The sequence below is a fragment of the Uranotaenia lowii genome, chromosome 2 (assembly GCF_029784155.1).
Source record: "Uranotaenia lowii strain MFRU-FL chromosome 2, ASM2978415v1, whole genome shotgun sequence".
Lineage (NCBI taxonomy): Eukaryota > Metazoa > Arthropoda > Insecta > Diptera > Culicidae > Uranotaenia > Uranotaenia lowii.
Window position 1 is genome coordinate 353,173,489 of NC_073692.1, and position 19,013 is coordinate 353,192,501.

Here is a 19,013-nt window from a genome sequence, read left to right on the forward strand (position 1 = left end):
GACGGCACCTGCCATTATCGAATCAACTGTGGCGTTGGGCCATTCATCAGCAACGGCACTACTCGACTGCATCTGTGGTCGGCGTACCAGCGGAGGCATCGGAAAAATCCTTTGGGGCATGATGCCGGAGGCGGCGAGAGGAGGTTTGCCCACACCAAGGCGGAAGAGGAAAAGCTTCGTGGCCACTCAGTGCGCTGCAGCGCCTTCATGGAGAATGCCGTAAGTTAAATAGAATTCGAATGAAAATGCTATGGGGGAAATGTGGGTAAAATGTTGCAAGATTTATAAAGAAACTCAAATTTAAAGTTTTCGAGCGTTATTAATTTCGTAGCTTCGTCTACGGTAAGCGATCCATTACATTGTTCTTGATGTTTGTCTCCAACTCGTTGTTCGCTTTAAGGATATGCGTACCGAATGATTGAAGTTATATTTTTTACATAAAAACCATGTTAATTCTCGTAAATCGTGTGAAACTGAGAAAAACCCGACGTAATTCTGGAATCTGCGTACATCTTTGGAGTTTGGATCAATATTTGATCTGTTGATTCAATTATAATAAATAAATAAATAAATTTAGAGTTTCAAGTTAGGACTGGGATTAGCTTCGAGACGTAAGACCTAGATCTATGCTAAGACCACCTACGGGATCTGAATCCTGAGTCATGAGACCTGAGACCTCAGAAAGATTGAGACGTGAAACTTGAACACATGACAGAAACAATGAGATTTGAGATCTAAAACGAGAAAACTGAGGTCTGAAATGAAGACCACTTATCTTAGATCCTTTAAATCCATAGATAAGTATAATATAACAGTATAGTATAAGGTATAAGTATAATATAATATATTATGTCTTCGTCTGAGACATATTAAGACATGAAATATGAAAGATGAGATCGTGAGATCGAGGCCTGAAACTTGAGACAAGAGACATGGAATATATTAGTCCTGAACCATGAAACATGTCATGAGACCTGAGACTAAAGAACTGAGACGGGAAACTTGACGCCAGAGTTCTGATACATAAGCATGGGATATGAGAGATGAGATCTGATACCGGAGACGGTATTTGGGAATATTTTAAAACGAAAGTGACATTAAAATGATCTACGAAACACAAGTTTTTTGCTTTTAAGTATTAACTCTTTGTTCTGCTTTGCAAAATAAAAAATATATTTTAAAAAAACACTCTCCCATGCTTCTCTACTCCACGGTGCTGTAGACCCCGAAACAACCGGTTCCACTTTTACACAGCTGCCCGACCATCAGTCGGGACGAGGGTGAGTCCAGATGATCGCTGTTACCCTTAAGGGCGGCAGCCTTAAGGAACTGAATCGAAGATTCGAACGACATCTGCTGCAGCGGCGAAACGTTGCTCTCCATGCCCTTGCGGCTCATCGATTTGTAGGTTCCATCGGCGGTCATGTAATCGGCCACCAGCAGCAGATGGCGCGGATTGATGGTGATACCGTACACCTGGAAGACGTTCTGGACTTCTTTCACCAGCACCCGAGAGGCCGCTTCGATGCCGTACGTTTTGGCGATTGCGTAGATGTCGTTTGAGTACAACCGATTGAGGTCCAGGATTTTGGTGTACTTGGTCATCGCGTAGATGTTGATGCCGTCTGTTTTCAAATATAGTTGATCATTCTGCATGTAGGTGATGGCTTTACGTATTTTCGGGACCTCCCAAACGACACTTTTCTCGGCGATTTTGCGCAGTAACTTGGTAAAATCGATGTCTTTGAATTTGAGCGGTATGTGGAAGGACACCTGACACCATCGATGGTTGACTTTATCATAGGTGTAATCGTTGATGAGCTCGCTTTGCTTAACGACCAGCATTTTCTCGGTGGCTTCTTCCAGTTCTCCGACTGAAACGTTTAAGGCCTCCTCGGCTTGGTCTTCAGTTTTAGGCTCTTCTTCTTCGTCACCGGAAATGTTAGCGGTCCTTTCGCTCGCTGGGTGGTCTTCAATATCCACCTCTTCATCGTCCTCTTTATCTACGTTGTCCTCGTTATCATCGGTCTCGTAATCCATTTCGTCGCTCTTTTTACTCTTACGTCGGGAGTCCGTTGCATCTGCATCGTCCGCATTAGCCCCACCATCTTCGTCCGAACTGCCAGATCCATCGTCACCCCCCATTTGGGTCATATCCGGTACCTGGCTATCGATGAGATCGTCCCCCTCCTCGTTCGTTCCGGTGCCAGTCGGCTTACGTTCGGTTTCGATTTCAATCCTGTAAGGAAGATAAGTCCAGTGAGTAAGTAAAAAAAATGAAGAATCAGTGTGAACTCGCTGTTAAGTCCAGGGTTTGTCCTTATTGCGAATTTGCGATTTAATCTAGATTGCCACACAACTGGCAATATAGCTATAGCTATAGCTAACTACGGAAGCTACTGATCGAATACTTCTTGCCCATTTCTAATACATTTTGCTCATTTGGCTAATCCCTCTTTGTCCATACGGCTTTAGACAATCAATGCAGTGCCCAAAAGCGCTGGTTCCGTTCTTGATGGAATCACCAGTGTGAAGTCCAGGATTGAAACTTATGGTGTATTCGATCTTCAATCTAGACTGCCGCACAACTGACTTCATTGAAAGCAGATACTAGATACTGGCCTGGAGCTAGCGATTGTTATCGTTTGAAAATTTTGACGACAAGCCTAACCGGAAATCTCCAAGTACGAAATAGCAGGGTACAAAAATACTTACAGCACATTCCGCTGCTTGGCCGAGCTAAAGATAACTCGGAACATGTACTGGAAGAAGACCCGGGACATGTAGCGCAGCACCTCGGCCGGGGTAACCCTGAAATCGTGTGAGTACGCGTCGTGGGGCAAAAAGTTAAACCGAATCACGTACTCCATACTACGGGACGGTCTTAGAATCAGCCGCGATTTGACGTTGATGTTTTCCAGCAAATCCGCCACCGTTACCCGATTCAAAGTTTTCCGCATCTGCTCCGAGATGGCTTTCAGCTTTTTGGCGCTCTTACGAGGCAGGAAGGGAATTTCCATTGAAGGGGTTTTGATGTTTTGGGAGGCCAACATCAGGATTTCCCGAAGTCGAGGAATACCGAGGGTGACGTTCATTTCACCTCGACCGGCGAAATGGAAGGTGTTTAGGGTCATCTGGGTTGAAGGTTCACCGATGGACTGGGCGGCTAGTAGACCAACTGGTTCGCCAGGTGCCACGAGGGCGATACTATTTTTGATTTTTATCAGCTCGGACATATCGTGAATGGGTTGATGCGATTTTTCATAAGATTTGATTAGGTCTTCTAGGTGTTCGGTTAGCGCGCCAAAACAGCTATCTGGTCTGAAGAGAGAGTTGGTCGGATCCGGACAATGGACGTACTTGTTGGAATATTTAGCCTTGCGGTCTGGATCTGCTTTCCTCCATTTTTTTATTAATTTTTCTGTGATGCGCTGACGGCCTGTTTTAGCTTTGCGTTCATCAGGGGCGGTTGTTTCTGCGAGAACTTGATCGCGAACTTCAGCAGAAAATTTGGCAAAAGGAGATATCCGCTCCTTTCGAATGGGATGCCCATTTTTCTTACACCAAGACTTCATCTTTTTAACATGAGCCTTGATTTGTTCATTCAAATCTTCATCGTTGTTCAGCTTTTTAACGATCTCCGGTTGAACGATAACGTCGCGGTTCAGATCGAGGAATCGCATCTGTTTGGAATTCTCAATGAATTGAGCTTTGGAAATGTCCATTCCGTCTTCGCCGTACATGAACTGAACTACACTGTTATCGCTATCCCTGACGGTCATATCATAATGTACGTTCAGACCTTCCAAGTGCTTCACCAAGCAACGCTGTAGATATCCGGATCTACTGGTTTTCACGGCGGTATCGATCAAACCTTCTCGACCGGCCATACAATGGAAGAAAAAGTCCTGCGGTTGGATTCCGGTCATAAAGCGGCCATCGATAAATCCTCCCGACTTGGGACTAGTTTCAAAACTAGCAAAACTGGGTAGGGACTTCCCGGAAATCATCAAAGGAGGGCGTTTACCTTCCAACTCAATTTGGCCAAGCAAGCACGAGATTTGCATAGTATTGACGGTAGACCCCTTCGCACCAGATTGAACCATCATTTGTAGGTTGTTGTCCGGAAATTTGGAAATCAATCCAGTCGGGATGCAAACTTCGTTAATTTGATTGGTAAAAGTGTCCAGGGCCGTTTTGTACTGTCGATCCATTATGGTTCGGAAGCGAGGGTTCTTCGCATAGGCTTCGTCCATTTTGGTGAAAAGTTCTTCTTCCGACACGTCTGGGGGAAGTTCTAATGCTGCCGCTGCTGTTTCATGTCCAATTTTTCTGCAAGCCTTAATGATTTTAGAACGCTTTTTATCCGCAGGTCGCTGAACCAAAATATCCTTGACACCTAAGGTGAATCCTTCCCACTGTAGGTAGTAAGTGAAAAGGCGAGACAGTGAGGATAGCAGCGATGTCGAGCAGTTTCCCCCGTAAAGTTCGTACATGCAATGAATAAGGCCGTAAGGAGTTGCACCGAAATGGTTTTTATCCAGAATTCCAACCAGCAGTTCTCCGTGTCGGATAAACACTTCCGATTCAGACATTTCAATTCCCACAAGGGGCGTTCCTCCGGCTTCCCAGTTTCGAGCGGTTTCCGTTTGCCAGTGTTTGGTTCCCAACTTAGCATTGCCAATCATGTTGATGTGAGCCAAACCCTTCGGAATAATGTTTTTGATAATGGTGGAAATAATCTGTTTACCGGACCAAAGTTTGGCAGGTTTCAAAATTGTCGGAGGCAGTAGTTGGATGTTACCTCTTTGATTGCTTAGTGCTTGGAACACTAGCTGCTGGTAATCTTCTTTGTTGAAGAATTTTCCTCGGATGAAAAGTTTCACGGCTGAAACTATGTGATCCTGAATCAAACCACCCAAAGGAGTTCCGTCCTTCGGAACCAGATATTGATGAGGAACGGCTACGATGTTGTAGGCTTCGCTTCGAGCCAGCTCCGACTGTGGAAAGTGTGCGTTCATTTCATCTCCATCAAAATCAGCGTTGTACGATTTACAATTGGAATAGTGCAGTCGGAAAATCTTTTCTCCACTGAGAATTTTTGCTTTATGGCCCATAATACTTGGTCTGTGCAAAGTTGGTTGACGATTCAACAGTAGAATATCACCGTCAAGTAAATGACGATGGACAACTTTGACACCCTGTTGATTTGAGCTGTGCGGGGTGAGTAATGTTTTGGCCATAGATTGTCTTTGAGTCACGTTCATTGCCGATATTTTACTGACCTGTCCGTTGGAGTCTTCAATCATATTAGCTCCGGGATAAACATCTGGACCGTTGAGTACCATTTTGCGTAACTCAGCAACATTCCAGGGAGTAACTGGGACAGGATAATTTAACCGTTTGGCAAAAGTAACAGGAATACCGATCTCATCTACTCCAATATTCGGATCCGGCGTAATAACGGTTCTAGCCGCGTGATTTACTCTTTTACCCATCATATGCATCCGAAGAAGACCTTCTTTCTTCTCGATGATCTGCTTTAATCCACAACCTCTGGTCTTGCTCTTCTCCTTACTTAAATTGGTATCTAAAGAGATGTCTACAGCAACCTGCAATTCTATCCACGCATTGTATAGCTTTTCATTGGCCGTTTCTCCTCTTGCCTCCTCGTAAACTTTTCGCATTTCTGCATCCAGCGCCCCATTTCCTAAAGCATCATCCGCCTTCTTCGTTACCACCAAGATCGATCGAAGCAAAGCGTTGGCCATCAAAATGGATTGCAAGACCGTCGATTGGGGATGTTCTATGATCTCCATGCCATCCACTCGCCGTACCGGTCTCACAATCGGAGGTTGCACCGGAATCACATCCATGAAGAACATATCAACGGGATGTTCCATCGCGGTACTATTCAAAATAGGAAACAACTGCCGCAACAGAGCCCCATCATTAGCGTACAGCTGCCGGAAATAGGTCTGACACTCGTTCGCAAAAAGGATCCTATTGGTGGCCTTCGTCATTTCGTCCGTCACCTCGTTATCGCCTTTGGAGGCACTAAAATTAATTACGAATTAAAACCTTTGCTTGTAAGACTATTTACCAAACTTACTAGAACGATCGCATCTCGTTACGGTTCATGCTAAACACCAACCGTTTGTTGGAGAAGCGAACCTTTTTTATGACACCCTTACAGTGAATGCAAAGCAACTTTTTCGCATCCTTCAAGGTACTATTGACGATAGCCGTTCGGATTGCTTCCGAGTTTTTGGTGGTGCACAGCGTATTGTACGGATCTACAATGTAAATTTTTTTTTGACAAACTCGTTGGGTTAAGGATTTTCCTTAAATCATCTTACGGGTCAACAAAAGTTCCATATAGTAATTAAGCTCTTCCGGTAGCGGAGCACCTGGATATAGAGCCACTTTCTGCTTGAAAACCTCCAATTCTTCGGCCTCAACGATATACCCTGCATCCACCAGCTGCAGCTGCAGTTCCAGCAAACTTTTGGACGTATCGTGCAGCTGAATGCGGAAGCACTCGGTACAGCAAATGCGCAACAAGTTGTACACCGTCCGGACGAAAAACGGATTAAACACCGGCAGGCAAATTTCAATATGCCCAAAATGACCCTCGCACGAGTTGATATCCTTGACGCAGGTCGAACAAACTTCACCTCGTCCTGAGGGGCCTAAAATTAGTCGTTAAAAAATTGAATCTATTTTAGCAGAAATTAAGGAAGTTTGGAAGTAACTTACCCATAGCGGCATCGTACAAGCCTCCCGGGATGGCATGGCCTAGTTCGTCAAACGACCGTGGGGTAACAATCTTAGCCACGCTGATCCGTTTGATGTCCTCGGAACTGAACACCGAAAATTTGAGGTTCGTGGGGTCCAAGTTAACCTCCAGATTTTGGTCGATCGTCATGGTGACCGGTTTGAGATTTACAATTTCCCAGGAAATAAAATCGATTAACTTTGAATACTTATATAAGCTGTGTTCACCGGTTAGTAGAGTACACTTTAGTAATAGTTTTCAACGAAATCTCCTAATTATTAAACTTTTTTAACAGGAAATTCGCGAGAAAAAACGTGAACCACATGTTTCGAGCACACGTTCGGGTCGATTTTGAAACGTCAAACGGCAGCATGAATGAAACACATGTATGTGTGCAACGAGCCCGTGTGCGGTTGAGAATGTTTTCAAAACCGTTGTCGTTGTGTTGGTGGTTTGTTTTCGATTTCGTGTAACAGTGTGCGATTAACCGGTGTAAACAAACGTGTGCGAACGGGAGTTTGTGATTGTGTAAGTACCGGCAAACGATACTCTCGCTAACTTTCAGCTACTCAGTTCAGAGTGACGGTTACTCAGTTGTCGCCAAAACCGCACCTACTCAGTTCTGACTAAACGGCCTTTACTCAGATCTGACTAATCGCCCTTTTCGCGACAACTGAGTCATGGTTACTCAGAATGCGCGAAGGATTTGGGAACGGATTTTGGCCGCTTTTTCACCGTAGGAAACGTAAAACCCAGTTAAATCAATAAGAATATTGTCAGAATAGTGAATCAGAATAATAAAAAGTGAAAATATTTTGCTCATCATTTATATTTCCATAATTGTAAATTTTTAAATTTTCACCAAATTCACATTTTTCTTTAAATCACAATCGCACCGCTTTACTTTTTTTCATCGAAATATTGGCTTTATAATCCGAATGGTAAAATTGTTCCGCCCGAATACCAAAATTTAATTAGAGGCCGTGAATCCGGATTGTGGCTTTCCTTGCTGCTACTAGTGCACCTTCGAGGGTAATTCCTTCTTCGTATATTCCATTATCGCATCCTGTAATGAAATCAAAAACGTCTGAATTTTTATAAAATGTCTATAATAGTTGATATTTACCATGAGAAATTGGTGTTCCGAATAACAATTCAGCAACTTTGAAAAAAGTGATGGAAGGCCTCGAACTAACTGATCAACATTTACTCAGTTGTCGCCTTCAAGCACTCGAATTCGCTGAGTGCCAACTTTCGCGTCGTCTGAGTAGCCATTACTCGGAAAAACTGAGTCGTTTTAGATCAAGCGACGGCTGCTTCATACCAAAGGCGATCTCTGAGTAAAATGGAGCCGGGCTCTGGGTATTTCAAAATTAGCGAGCTGTTATTCTGCAAGGCACGGAAAGCATGAAATTGTTAAAACGTGACTTTCAAATAGTAAATTCAATCTTCATACTTAATAACACTAGTTTACAGCATTTTTGAACTCAGTAAACTGAAGGTCATTTCTTATGTGAAATCGGGCGCTGAATCCGAAACTGAAATTCAAAAAAATCTCAGTAGAACCGTTTTTGAGCTATGCTCCAATTTTGAAATTTCGGAAAAATTAAAAAAGTTATTGTACTTAGATTGAAATATCTCGGACGGCATAACAGTAATTTAAAATCCCTCTTTTGCATATTGAAGGTGAATAAATTTTCTATCGATCATCTGAACATTGTTTTTGTGTTTGACCAACAGTATTGTTGATATTAGTGACTTTATGAGAAAAAAAATTATAAAAAACGCATTTTTTTAGAGAAAATTTTGCTTCAACGAAAGTTTTAGACTCGATGGTAGCGTTTAAAAAATCTGATTTTCTTTTGCGCTTAAATGTCAATTTAAAACAATGATTTCAAGTGGTTATTTATCAAAATCGGTTGAAAATTGAAGAAGTTATGGCTACTTTACCATTATAGTATTTTTTTTAATTTTTCATAATTTAACGAACCGCAGTACACTTATCATAGTATAGGAAGAATGAAACATGATAAATCTCACTCGCTCCAAGTCAAAATTATTTATTAGCTTACCAGAAGGTCACATGCCAAGTTTCAGGAAGATTTGATCATAGGGTGGGGTTGCTTGAGTCTCAAACGTGAATACAATTTTGAGGTATTTTGCCCGGAAGGAACGAAAAATACTGGTTTTTCATCAATAACTTCTTTCATCACTAGTTGATTGTATTTTATGGTTGATTTTCTTAAAGCCTAAGTTGAGACAAATATTTCACCCGAAGACTGTAACTCGATTGGGTTTGAAACAGAAAAGTTATTGCGGTTCAAAGATTGTGTTTTGGTCGAAAATTCTCGTATAAAACGCAATGAGTAAAAAGTACTCATTGCGTTTTGAACAAAATTTGCGGCCTTTGAACTGCAATAACTTTTTTACTTCAAGTCCAATCGTGTTGCAGTCTTCGGGTGAAATATTTGTCTCAATTTAGGCTTTAAGAAAATCAACCATAAAAAACAATCGGCTGGTGATGAAAGAAGTTATTGATGAAAAACCAGTATTTTTTGTTCCTGCCGGGCAGAAAACCTTAAAATTGTATTCACGTTTGAGACTCAAGCAACCCCTGCCTATGGTCAGATCTTCCTGAAACTTGGCATGTGACCTTCTGGTAAGCTAATAAATAATTTTGACTTGGAGCGAGTGAGATTTACCATGTGTTATTCTTCCTATACTATTATAAGTATACTGCGGTTCGTTAAATTATTAAAAACTGCAAAAATTACAGTTATGGTAAAGTAGCCATAACTTCTTCAATTTTCAACCGATTTTGATAAACAACCACTTGAAATCTTTGTTTTTAATTGACATTTAAGGGCAAAAGAAAATCAGATTTTTTAAATGCTTCTATTGAGTCTAAAACTTTTGTTAAAGCCAAATTTTCTCTAAAAAAATGCGTTTTTTATAAATTTTTTTCTCATAAAGTCACTTATATCAACAATACTGTTGGTCAAACGCAAAAACAATGTTCAGATGATCGATAGAAAATTTATTCACCTTCAATATGCAAAAAAGGGATTTTAAATTACTGTTATGTCATCCGAGATATTTCAATCTAAGTACAATAACTTTTTTAATTTTTCCGAAATTTCAAAATTGGAGCATAACTCAAAAACGGTTCTACTGAGATTTTTTTGAATTTCAGTTTCGGATTCAGCGCCCGATTTTACATTAAAAATATTGGTCAGTTAATCAAGTTCACGATTTTTTTTAAATTTTGTAAACTAGTGTAATCAATAAAAATAGAAAATTTTAAAATTGTAGCCAAACATGAAATGAGCGAAATTGCCAAACGCGGTTTCATCTTAAAATCATTTAACACTTTCAAAAATTTGAAAAAAAAAAATTGGGCGAAACTTCCACGTGCTCTCCAACCAATTGAAGACCCGCAAATTCGATATTGTAGCCGCTGCAGGAGGTATGCAGGAAGTATGCTGGAAGGGCCATCTACCAGAACTACGGCAACACACACGAGCTTGGAACAGCTTTTATAGTGATGGGAAACATGCAAAAGCGCGTGTTCGGGTGGTGTCCGATCAACCCACGTATGTGCCGGTTGAGAATCAAGGGCCGGTTCTGCAACATCAGCATCATCAACGTGCACAGCCCTCACCTCGGAAGTACCGGTAACGACAGAGACGAATTCTACGCGCAGCAAAACATGATATCAAGATCGTCATCGGGGATTTTAACGCTCAGGTCGGCCAGGAGGAAAAATTCAAACCGACAATTGGAAAGTTCAGTGCGCACCAGCTGTCAAAAGAAAACGGCCTCAGACTAATAGTGTGGGAAATAAAAACTGTTCCGTAGTACGTTGTATGCGAACGAACTCGACTGTAAATACATTTATTATTAAATGGTGATAATGTAAACAATCTTTTATGAACTTACAAATAAGTTTCGCCGTTTACCCTAAGCTCTAGCTCTGGCAACCCTAAACCATCGGATATCACCGGCTATTTGAAGCTAATGGACGAAAATCATATTTATCATCGGGTACAAACACGTATTCTTGCGTACTTACGCTTTTTCTTTCCTACCGCTCTAATTGAGCTCAACCCGGTACACCTAACCGGAACAATCGAACGGTCACTCAAACTATCAAAGGAAATACAATATTTTAGTGGCAAATTGCGCAGTAAGGAATTTCTATCACCTAACCTCTTCCGACTCACAAATCTGCGAGCACTCAAATCACGCGCAACTAGCAAAATAGATTCCACCTACTATAACAAAATACATTAAAGAATGATCAAATAACTAATGATCAAATACATACTGTTTTCGCTAAAAACAATTCACTTCAAACTAACTAACTGCCAGGTCAAGAAAAAATGTGTCGCAGTTTCGATCAATTTTCTAACAATGACAATTCTTTTTCGGCGCCAACGCGTTGACGTTTGTCCGATCCCGTACCAAGGTTGCCAGTTCTACTAACACCCCAACCCGTAACGTCGTAGTCAATCGACTTTACTCTCCTCCTGCACGTCCAACAGAGCAACCTTTACCGCTGGCCTTTGAAGAGTAGATCCGTCGCAAGTCTCCACGTCGACCTTGTGAACTTGTCCGTCTCGTCCTGGATGAGTCCTCACCACTTTACCTCGGAGCCATCCGTTGCGCACGGACTCGTCTACGATGACCACTAGATCGCCGACCTTCAGCGGCCGCGTTTCCGTGAACAATTTCGTCCTGCAGGCTATAGTAGGTAGGTAAGCTTGCACCCAGCGCTTCCAAAACTGGTTTGTTAAGTGTTGAATAACCTTCCAGTTTGGTCGAAAAGGTGTAACATCGTCGATTGGTACCCTTGGTGGTTTACTGTCCTCGCCGGAACTTAGCCAAAGGAAATTATTTGGAGTCAGCACTTCTTCCTTGGGATCCTCCAGCGGCACGAACGTCAGCGGGTGGGCGTTGGCTATCAATTCTGCTTCCGAGAGCAATGTTCGCAGTCCTTCATCGTCTAGCCTTCGATGGTGCAAGATAGTCTTAATCGCCTTCTCCGAACTGGCTCTCATCCGGGGAATGTAGTAACGTAGCTTGTACTCGATCAGTACCGTCTCGATATTGGCATGGCCGTACCTTTGGTAAAATCGCAGGATCAAAGGAGTGGTGACATTATGATCTTTTGGTACTATCACAGGATTTCGCACGTCTAACGAATAATGAGCCGCTTGAGGGTCGATTCCACTCGCCATCCGGAGAACACCGGACTCATCGATCACCGGTGATAGCTTCGCTAGGACACTTCCCTTGCCGATACGCTTCCACTGCTTCGATGAGAGCTCAGAACTGCTTCTAAGCGCTTGAATTTCTCCTGCAAACACCTGTCGCTGCACAGCCCGCCAAATGGCTGTTTCCGCCGACACATAATCATCACGATTCAGACCACCACAGGACTTACTAGATTCCACAGGATCCCGTTTGAAGCGCTTAAAGCGGTGCGCAAAATGATACAGGTTAGCAATTCGGTTGAGTAGACCACCACACCGCGAGCAATTTTCCATGTTGACTACAAAATTATCTCCAGTAGTCACCCCAACCCGTTTCAGAACGTGTTTGGAGTGCGACTGCCAACTAGGTATCTCCAAACCAGCTGATCGGTTGACCAGACTCACTTCCAAAGTCAGTTTCGTTGCCTCTTCAATGGCACAGCTCGCAAGGAAATCGTCAACATATGTGTTGTCAACAATTGCTTCAGCAGCTTCCGGATAACGATCTTTATGTTCCTATGGGCATTTCCATTCTTAGCTAACTGTGCTGAACACGGGGAGCACGCTGCCCCGAACGTTGCGACGTCCATGTTCACATCGAGCGCAGCTTCTGAATTCTCCTGATACAAATATCGTTGTGCGTTTCTATCTGCCGGACGAATAATCAACTGGAACATCTGCCTTATGTCCCCAGCGATGGCATACTGTTTCTGTCGGAATTGGCAGATGACAGATAGAAGCGGCTTCACCAAATCCGCACCTTTCAAAAGCTGGGAGCTCAGAAAGATTCCTCCATACGTAGCCGCAGCATCCCAGAACACACGCACTTTTGTTAACTTTCTCGGATGTCGCACTGCGCTGATTGGCAGCTGCCAAATCTTTCCGTCGTCACTGTTGCGGAGCTCGTCTGACGTTGCTTTGTGAACGTACCCCTTGTGTAGATAATCACTGAACCTCGAAAATACCCAAACTTGAGAACTTTCCCCGCCAACCCGAATGAAACTCCCTCCCTACAGGTTTGGCTTTTGGTGGCATAGCTCAAAGTTAAGCTCTTAAAGGAGAACTCATCCCCCAAAATCTGATACCACAATAAAATGGAAATCAAAATAAAAAAAAATATCGCCAGGTTCAGGAATCACACCCATACCTGCAATGGCTTTGCGATTACCATCTCAGGATGCTAACCGCTCGACCACCGAAGAGTTGTTGAGAGAGGCAGCTACATCATCGTATATGTGAGACTTTCTGCGAATGAAGCGGGAATAAAAGTTATCCCCCAAAAAAACAGTTCTTCGCTTTGAACTTACCCCCCAAACCTAAATCTGCCACGATGGAGGTAACAGAATCAGATGCGCTTACAACAAAAACCCCCCAAAAAAACAGTTCTTCGCTTGAAGGACAAGTTTGGCTTATTGGCAAGCTGTGATTTTTTCACAAACTTAAGTTGTCAATCTTGAACTTAGGTTTGGCGGGTGGCAGTTCTCAAGTTTGGGTATTTTCGATTTTCAGTGATCGTTGATTTGTTTGTCAATATTAGTTTTCAGTTCGGGATCTTTCAGCAAGCGCCTTTCAAAACAACTGTGTCGACGTACTGCCTTGGTAAAGTTCGGAAAAACCGGCTCATCGCTTTTCCAAAGCAATCCAGTTCGGAACTTTCCGGATGGTATACAAACTGTCGTCTTTTCGAGCAATCTTCTGGCCCGTCGATCTTCATCGGATTCGGGTGGATTCAATCCGGATATCGCCAGGTTTTCGAATTCAAGATACTGCTGGACCGGTTCATGGAGCTCGCGGCTATTGGAGCTCTCGCAGACATGAACGAAAGCACTACCTATCGTCTCAGGTGCTCGTCTTCCACCGAATATTGCCCATCCGAGGCGAAATTTAGCAGCAATAGGTTCTCCTCCGGATCTTTCCCTCTTCTTCAAAGCTAAGTTGAGCTGGGCATTATCGACACCGATAAGAATTCGTGGCACGGCCGTCCGGTAGCTGCTGATGGGAAGTCCACTCAGATGGGGGAATTGCTTCGAGAGACTTTCATAATCCAGGCTCTGCTTCGGTAATTCCAAGCTCTCAACGGTTCTTACGTTCGCCAGCTGATGGATGCGATTGTTCGATGCACCTGAGATACCTATCTCGACCTTACGAGAGTTACTCTCACTTCTCGTGACGTTACTAGTCCACTGCAAGCAAAGCGGAATTCTTTCGCCCACCAAGCCCAGTTCGTCGATAAGTTCGTCTTCGACCAGCGTCAGGTCGGATCCGTCGTCCAGAAAAGCAAATGTGGACACCGACTTCCCGTTCGCGTGAAGAGTCACCGGAAGTATTTTGAAGAATGTGGTGCCTTGCTGGTGTTGATGATGGGCAGTTACCGATACAGAAGATTCCGATCCTTGACTCTTGAGAGTCGAACAACTTCCTGGATGTAGCAGTTTATGGTGGGGCTCAGGGCATCCATTGATCCCGCAAGGCTGCTTGTTTCGGCAAGGCCACCTTCCATGCGGCGCCAGACAACGCCTACACATTCCCGTTTCACTGATGAACCTAAGCTTCTCTTCGAGCGGCAACGTTTCGAACTGCTTACAAGTTCGGACTCTGTGCGTTGTACTTTTGCACATCAGGCACGGCTTTAGCTCCGGATTAACTTTCGAAGGCGGTGGTCCAGGCGCTGAGGACACGGAGGCGGAATGGGCGTTCAAATAAACTGGCTTCTCCTTTCTCACAACACCTTTTGTGGCTTTTTCATTCAGACCAACATCCGACGTCAATTTCACCTTGCATGCCGCTGTTCGATAAGCCGACACAAACGCACAGAAATCACCAAGCGATGGTTCCGGAAGAGCTGCTAACTTCATACCCCATTGTAGCTGCAAGTCGGGTGGAAGCTTAGCAACAAGCTCTGCCAGCAAGAGTGGATTGTCCAAATGGGTGTTCAGTTTCGCTGACTGCATGTACGTCACCATGTTGCGTACCTCTCTGCCGAACGTCACAAGCGTCTCCAATTTCGTCACAGACGGCTGAGCGGTTTTCCGGATCTTGGATAGCAGACAGTATACAATTTGGTCTGGCCTTCCACACTCGGCTCGTAGGATGTCGATAATTTCCGGGATTGCATCCGGCAGCGTTAGAATATTCTGAACCTTTTCGCGAGCGCTACCAACAAGACTCTTCTGTAGCCTAGCGAGGTTCTCGTCGGGTTGTATGCCACACATGGCCGTTGTCGATTCAAATGCACTCAAGAACATGGGCCACTCGAGTGGGTCCCCGGAAAACTGGGGGAGGTCTCTAGAGACAACTTGACGCGCCGCCAGTTGCTGTGGCGTAATCATGCGACCTGTAGCATGAGGAAATCCTTTACCCAAATCTGCTGACACTGTTGGTGGAACTGTAGGCGGGTGCTGCTCGGATGCTTGCCAAGCACACGGCTGTACATTCAAACCAAAGTTCGAATGCCTGACTGGGTTGTTGATAAAGACTCCTCCCTGAGGGTGCGCAAACTGATAATCAGCACCAGATGACGGCATGTCAGGAATATTCGGAAAATACATCGCCCCGTAGGGGTTATTCATCACTGGAAATCCAGGGAACTGCGACGAGCTCGGCGGTGGCAATATTAGCGGATTCACTGGTACAGGTGGAACTGGATTCTGAGCCACTGGCGGAAAACATGGATTCGAATCAAGATAATTGCTCCTTGGGCCCGGTACTATAGCTGGGGGAGGATTTCTCACTGGAATCTCTGCTTGTTTTGGCGCAGTGCTTGGTTGAATCTGTTGACCTGATTGAATTACAGCTTGTATTCTTTGCCGCTCCTCTCGCTGTTGGATGGCGGGATGTGGGTTCGCACTTGGAGCCACTGTCTCGGGTTTCTGCTGGACTGGAGTAGACGTATGCACGAATCCGCATTGTTGTTCCACCCAACCGGCGATACTTCGATGACTTTTTCCTCCTACGCTACGATCACATCCTTCATTGAGCTCTTCCAGAGCTATTTCTGCTTCTAGCTGCTGCTTTCTAGCGAGAAACTCGCGATCCCGTTCCGCTTTTTGATCCTCCAAATCCTTTTGCTCTTTCAGGTGCCTCAAACGAAGATGAGCAATAGCATTGACTGAGACGACTGATCCGGCATTCGAATTAGACGAGGATTGAAGTCTTCCGAAATTTCGATCGTCCTTTCTCCCACTTATTGGATCGGTGGTATTACCATCACGTTCAGCAGCGCGAGCTGAAGCAAATGTTGTGTGTGCTTTGGGCGAGTTTATGTTGCCGGTTTGAGTCGAATTAACTGCGTTGTGACTAGCTACGCATCTGCAGCAGAGCCAGCTTCGATCGGCTATGGTAGCAGTAACACCGGCGCATCCATAATGTTGCCATTGGGAACACTCGTCACAAGCGACCATGCTCTGCGCTGAATCCGGGAGGCGACATGTCACGCAGTTGAACAGCTCTCCGGTAGGGCCTTCCATCATCGGTTCCAGGTTTAGGTTGCTCGTTGCAGCTTTATTTTCGAGATTTGTGGGAAATAAAAACTGTTCCGTAGTACGTTGTATGCGAACGAACTCGACTGTAAATACATTTATTATTAAATGGTGATAATGTAAACAATCTTTTATGAACTTACAAATAAGTTTCGCCGTTTACCCTAAGCTCTAGCTCTGGCAACCCTAAACCATCGGATATCACCGGCTATTTGAAGCTAATGGACGAAAATCATATTTATCATCGGGTACAAACAAGTATTCTTGCGTACTTACGCTTTTTCTTTCCTACCGCTCTAATTGAGCTCAACCCGGTACACCTAACCGGAACAATCGAACGGTCACTCAAACTATCAAAGGAAATACAATATTTTAGTGGCAAATTGCGCAGTAAGGAATTTCTATCACCTAACCTCTTCCGACTCACAAATCTGCGAGCACTCAAATCACGCGCAACTAGCAAAATAGATTCCACCTACTATAACAAAATACATTAAAGAATGATCAAATAACTAATGATCAAATACATACTGTTTTCGCTAAAAACAATTCACTTCAAACTAACTAACTGCCAGGTCAAGAAAAAATGTGTCGCAGTTTCGATCAATTTTCTAACAATGACAATTCTTTTTCGGCGCCAACGCGTTGACGTTTGTCCGATCCCGTACCAAGGTTGCCAGTTCTACTAACAAATAGATTTCGCCGCCTCCAAACGGATGGCCGTACGTAGTACCTTTTTGCAGCGCCGCCTCCCACCCAAGTACACCTGGAGATCACCGTACCAAACGCAATCACAGATCGACCACGTTTTGGTTGACAGCCGGCACTTCTCGGGCATTATCGGCGTCAGATCCTGTCGAGGCGCCAACATCGAGTCAGACCATTATCTGGTGATGGTGAAGATGCGCCCAAAACTCTTCGTAGTGAACAACATACGAAACCGACGCCCGCCTCGGTTAAATATCGCACGACTGAAGCAACCTGAAGTCGCGACAGACTACGCGCAATCGCTCGAAGCAGCGCTGATGGCAGTGGGCGAGCTTGACGAAGCTCCTCTCGAGGACTGTTGGGTTGGGATACCATCAAGACAGCCATCAACAGTGCTGCGGAGAACATTATCGGTTATGTGGAGCGAACTCGATGGAACGACTGGTTCGACGAGGAGTGTAGAAGGGTGATGGACGAAGAGAATGCCGCGCGGGCGGCAGTAGTGCAAAGAGGCACCCGTCGAAATGTGGAAAATCACCGACAGCGGAAGAGGCAGCGAGTCCGAATTTTCCAGGAGAAAAAGCGTCGCCTGGAGGAGGAGGAGGAGCTCGAGGAGATGGAGCAGCTGCATCGTTCCCAAGAAACACGAAAGTTCTATCAGAAACTCAACGCATCCTGCAAAGGCTTCGTGCCGCAAGCCGAAATGTGCCGGGATATGGACGGGGGAATCCTGACGGACCATCGTGAGGTGATCAAAAGGTGGAAGCAGCACTTCGATGAACACCTGAACGGCGCACATGCAGGAGATCAAGACGGTGGGGGAAGGTACATCGCCGGCGTAGCCAACGACGCAGAGAAGCCACTCCCAACGATGAGTGAAGTTAAGGAAGCCATTCGCCAGCTGAATAGAAACAGGTCGGCTGGGAAGGATGGTATCGCAGCTGAACTCATCAAAATGGGGCCGGACAAGTTGGCCTACACCGGTTGATAGTTCGAATCTGGGACATAGAACAGCTACCGGAAGGAGGGGGTAATATGCCCCATCTACAAGAAGGGCGACAAATTGGACTGTGAGAACTACCGAGCGATCACTGTCCTCAATGCCGCCTACAAAGTGCTGTCCCGAATACTACTCCGCCGCCTAACGCCACAAGCAAACAGATTCGTGGGAAGTCATCAGGCCGGCTTCATGGAGGGACGGTCTACGACGGACCAGATATTCACATTGCGGCAAATCCTCCAAAAAATGCCGGGAACACCAAGTCCCCACGCACCATCTATTCATCGACTTCAAAGCCGCATACGACACGATCGACCGTAACAAGCTATGGAAAATCATGGACGAGAACGGCTTTTCCGGGAAGCTGATCAGACTGATCAAGGCGACGATGGATGGAACGCAGTGCTGTGTGCGGATTTCGGGTGAATCCGAGTTCATTCGAATCGCGCAGGGGGCTTTGACATGGTCTATCCTGCATGATATTCAACGTGGCGCTAGAAGGTGTTATTCGACGAGCGGTGGGTGAAATGCGGGGCACGATTTTCAACAGATCCAGTCAACTTATCTGCTTTGCCGATGACATTGATATAGTCGGCAGATCATCTGCAGCGGTGGAGGAGATCCATCGCAAACTGAAACGCTAAGCAGAAAGGGTTGGGTCAATAATTAATACGTCCAAGACGAAGTACATGCTGGCCTGCGGATCCGAGACCGACCGAACACGCTTGTCCTGTAATAACAAAGTCACGATCGAGGGCGACGAGCTGGAGACAGTCGAAGACTTTGTCTATCTC

The 19,013-nt window shown here is 44.8% G+C and overlaps 1 protein-coding gene across 4 annotated transcripts; it reads right to left on the reverse strand.

Moving 5' to 3' along the window:
• Positions 1-1,129: 1,129 nt before the first annotated feature.
• On the reverse strand, positions 1,130-12,879 carry LOC129749705 (DNA-directed RNA polymerase I subunit RPA1). Of its 4 annotated transcripts, none has more exons than XM_055744756.1 (8): positions 10,851-12,879; positions 10,718-10,792; positions 7,905-8,167; positions 6,760-7,844; positions 6,360-6,692; positions 6,113-6,296; positions 2,716-6,057; positions 1,130-2,239 (listed from the first exon to the last, which is right to left on the reverse strand). In XM_055744756.1, the coding sequence occupies exons 4-8, from the start codon at positions 6,926-6,928 to the stop codon at positions 1,204-1,206; spliced, it is 5,064 nt and encodes a 1,687-aa protein (XP_055600731.1). In that variant the 5' UTR covers positions 6,929-7,844; positions 7,905-8,167; positions 10,718-10,792; positions 10,851-12,879; the 3' UTR covers positions 1,130-1,203. The 4 variants fall into 4 exon arrangements, with proteins under 4 accessions (XP_055600731.1, XP_055600729.1, XP_055600730.1 ...); XM_055744754.1 differs by adding an exon at positions 10,190-10,660 and having other exon boundaries at positions 10,718-12,879; XM_055744755.1 differs by having other exon boundaries at positions 10,718-12,879.
• Between the last annotated feature and the right edge of the window lie 6,134 nt (positions 12,880-19,013).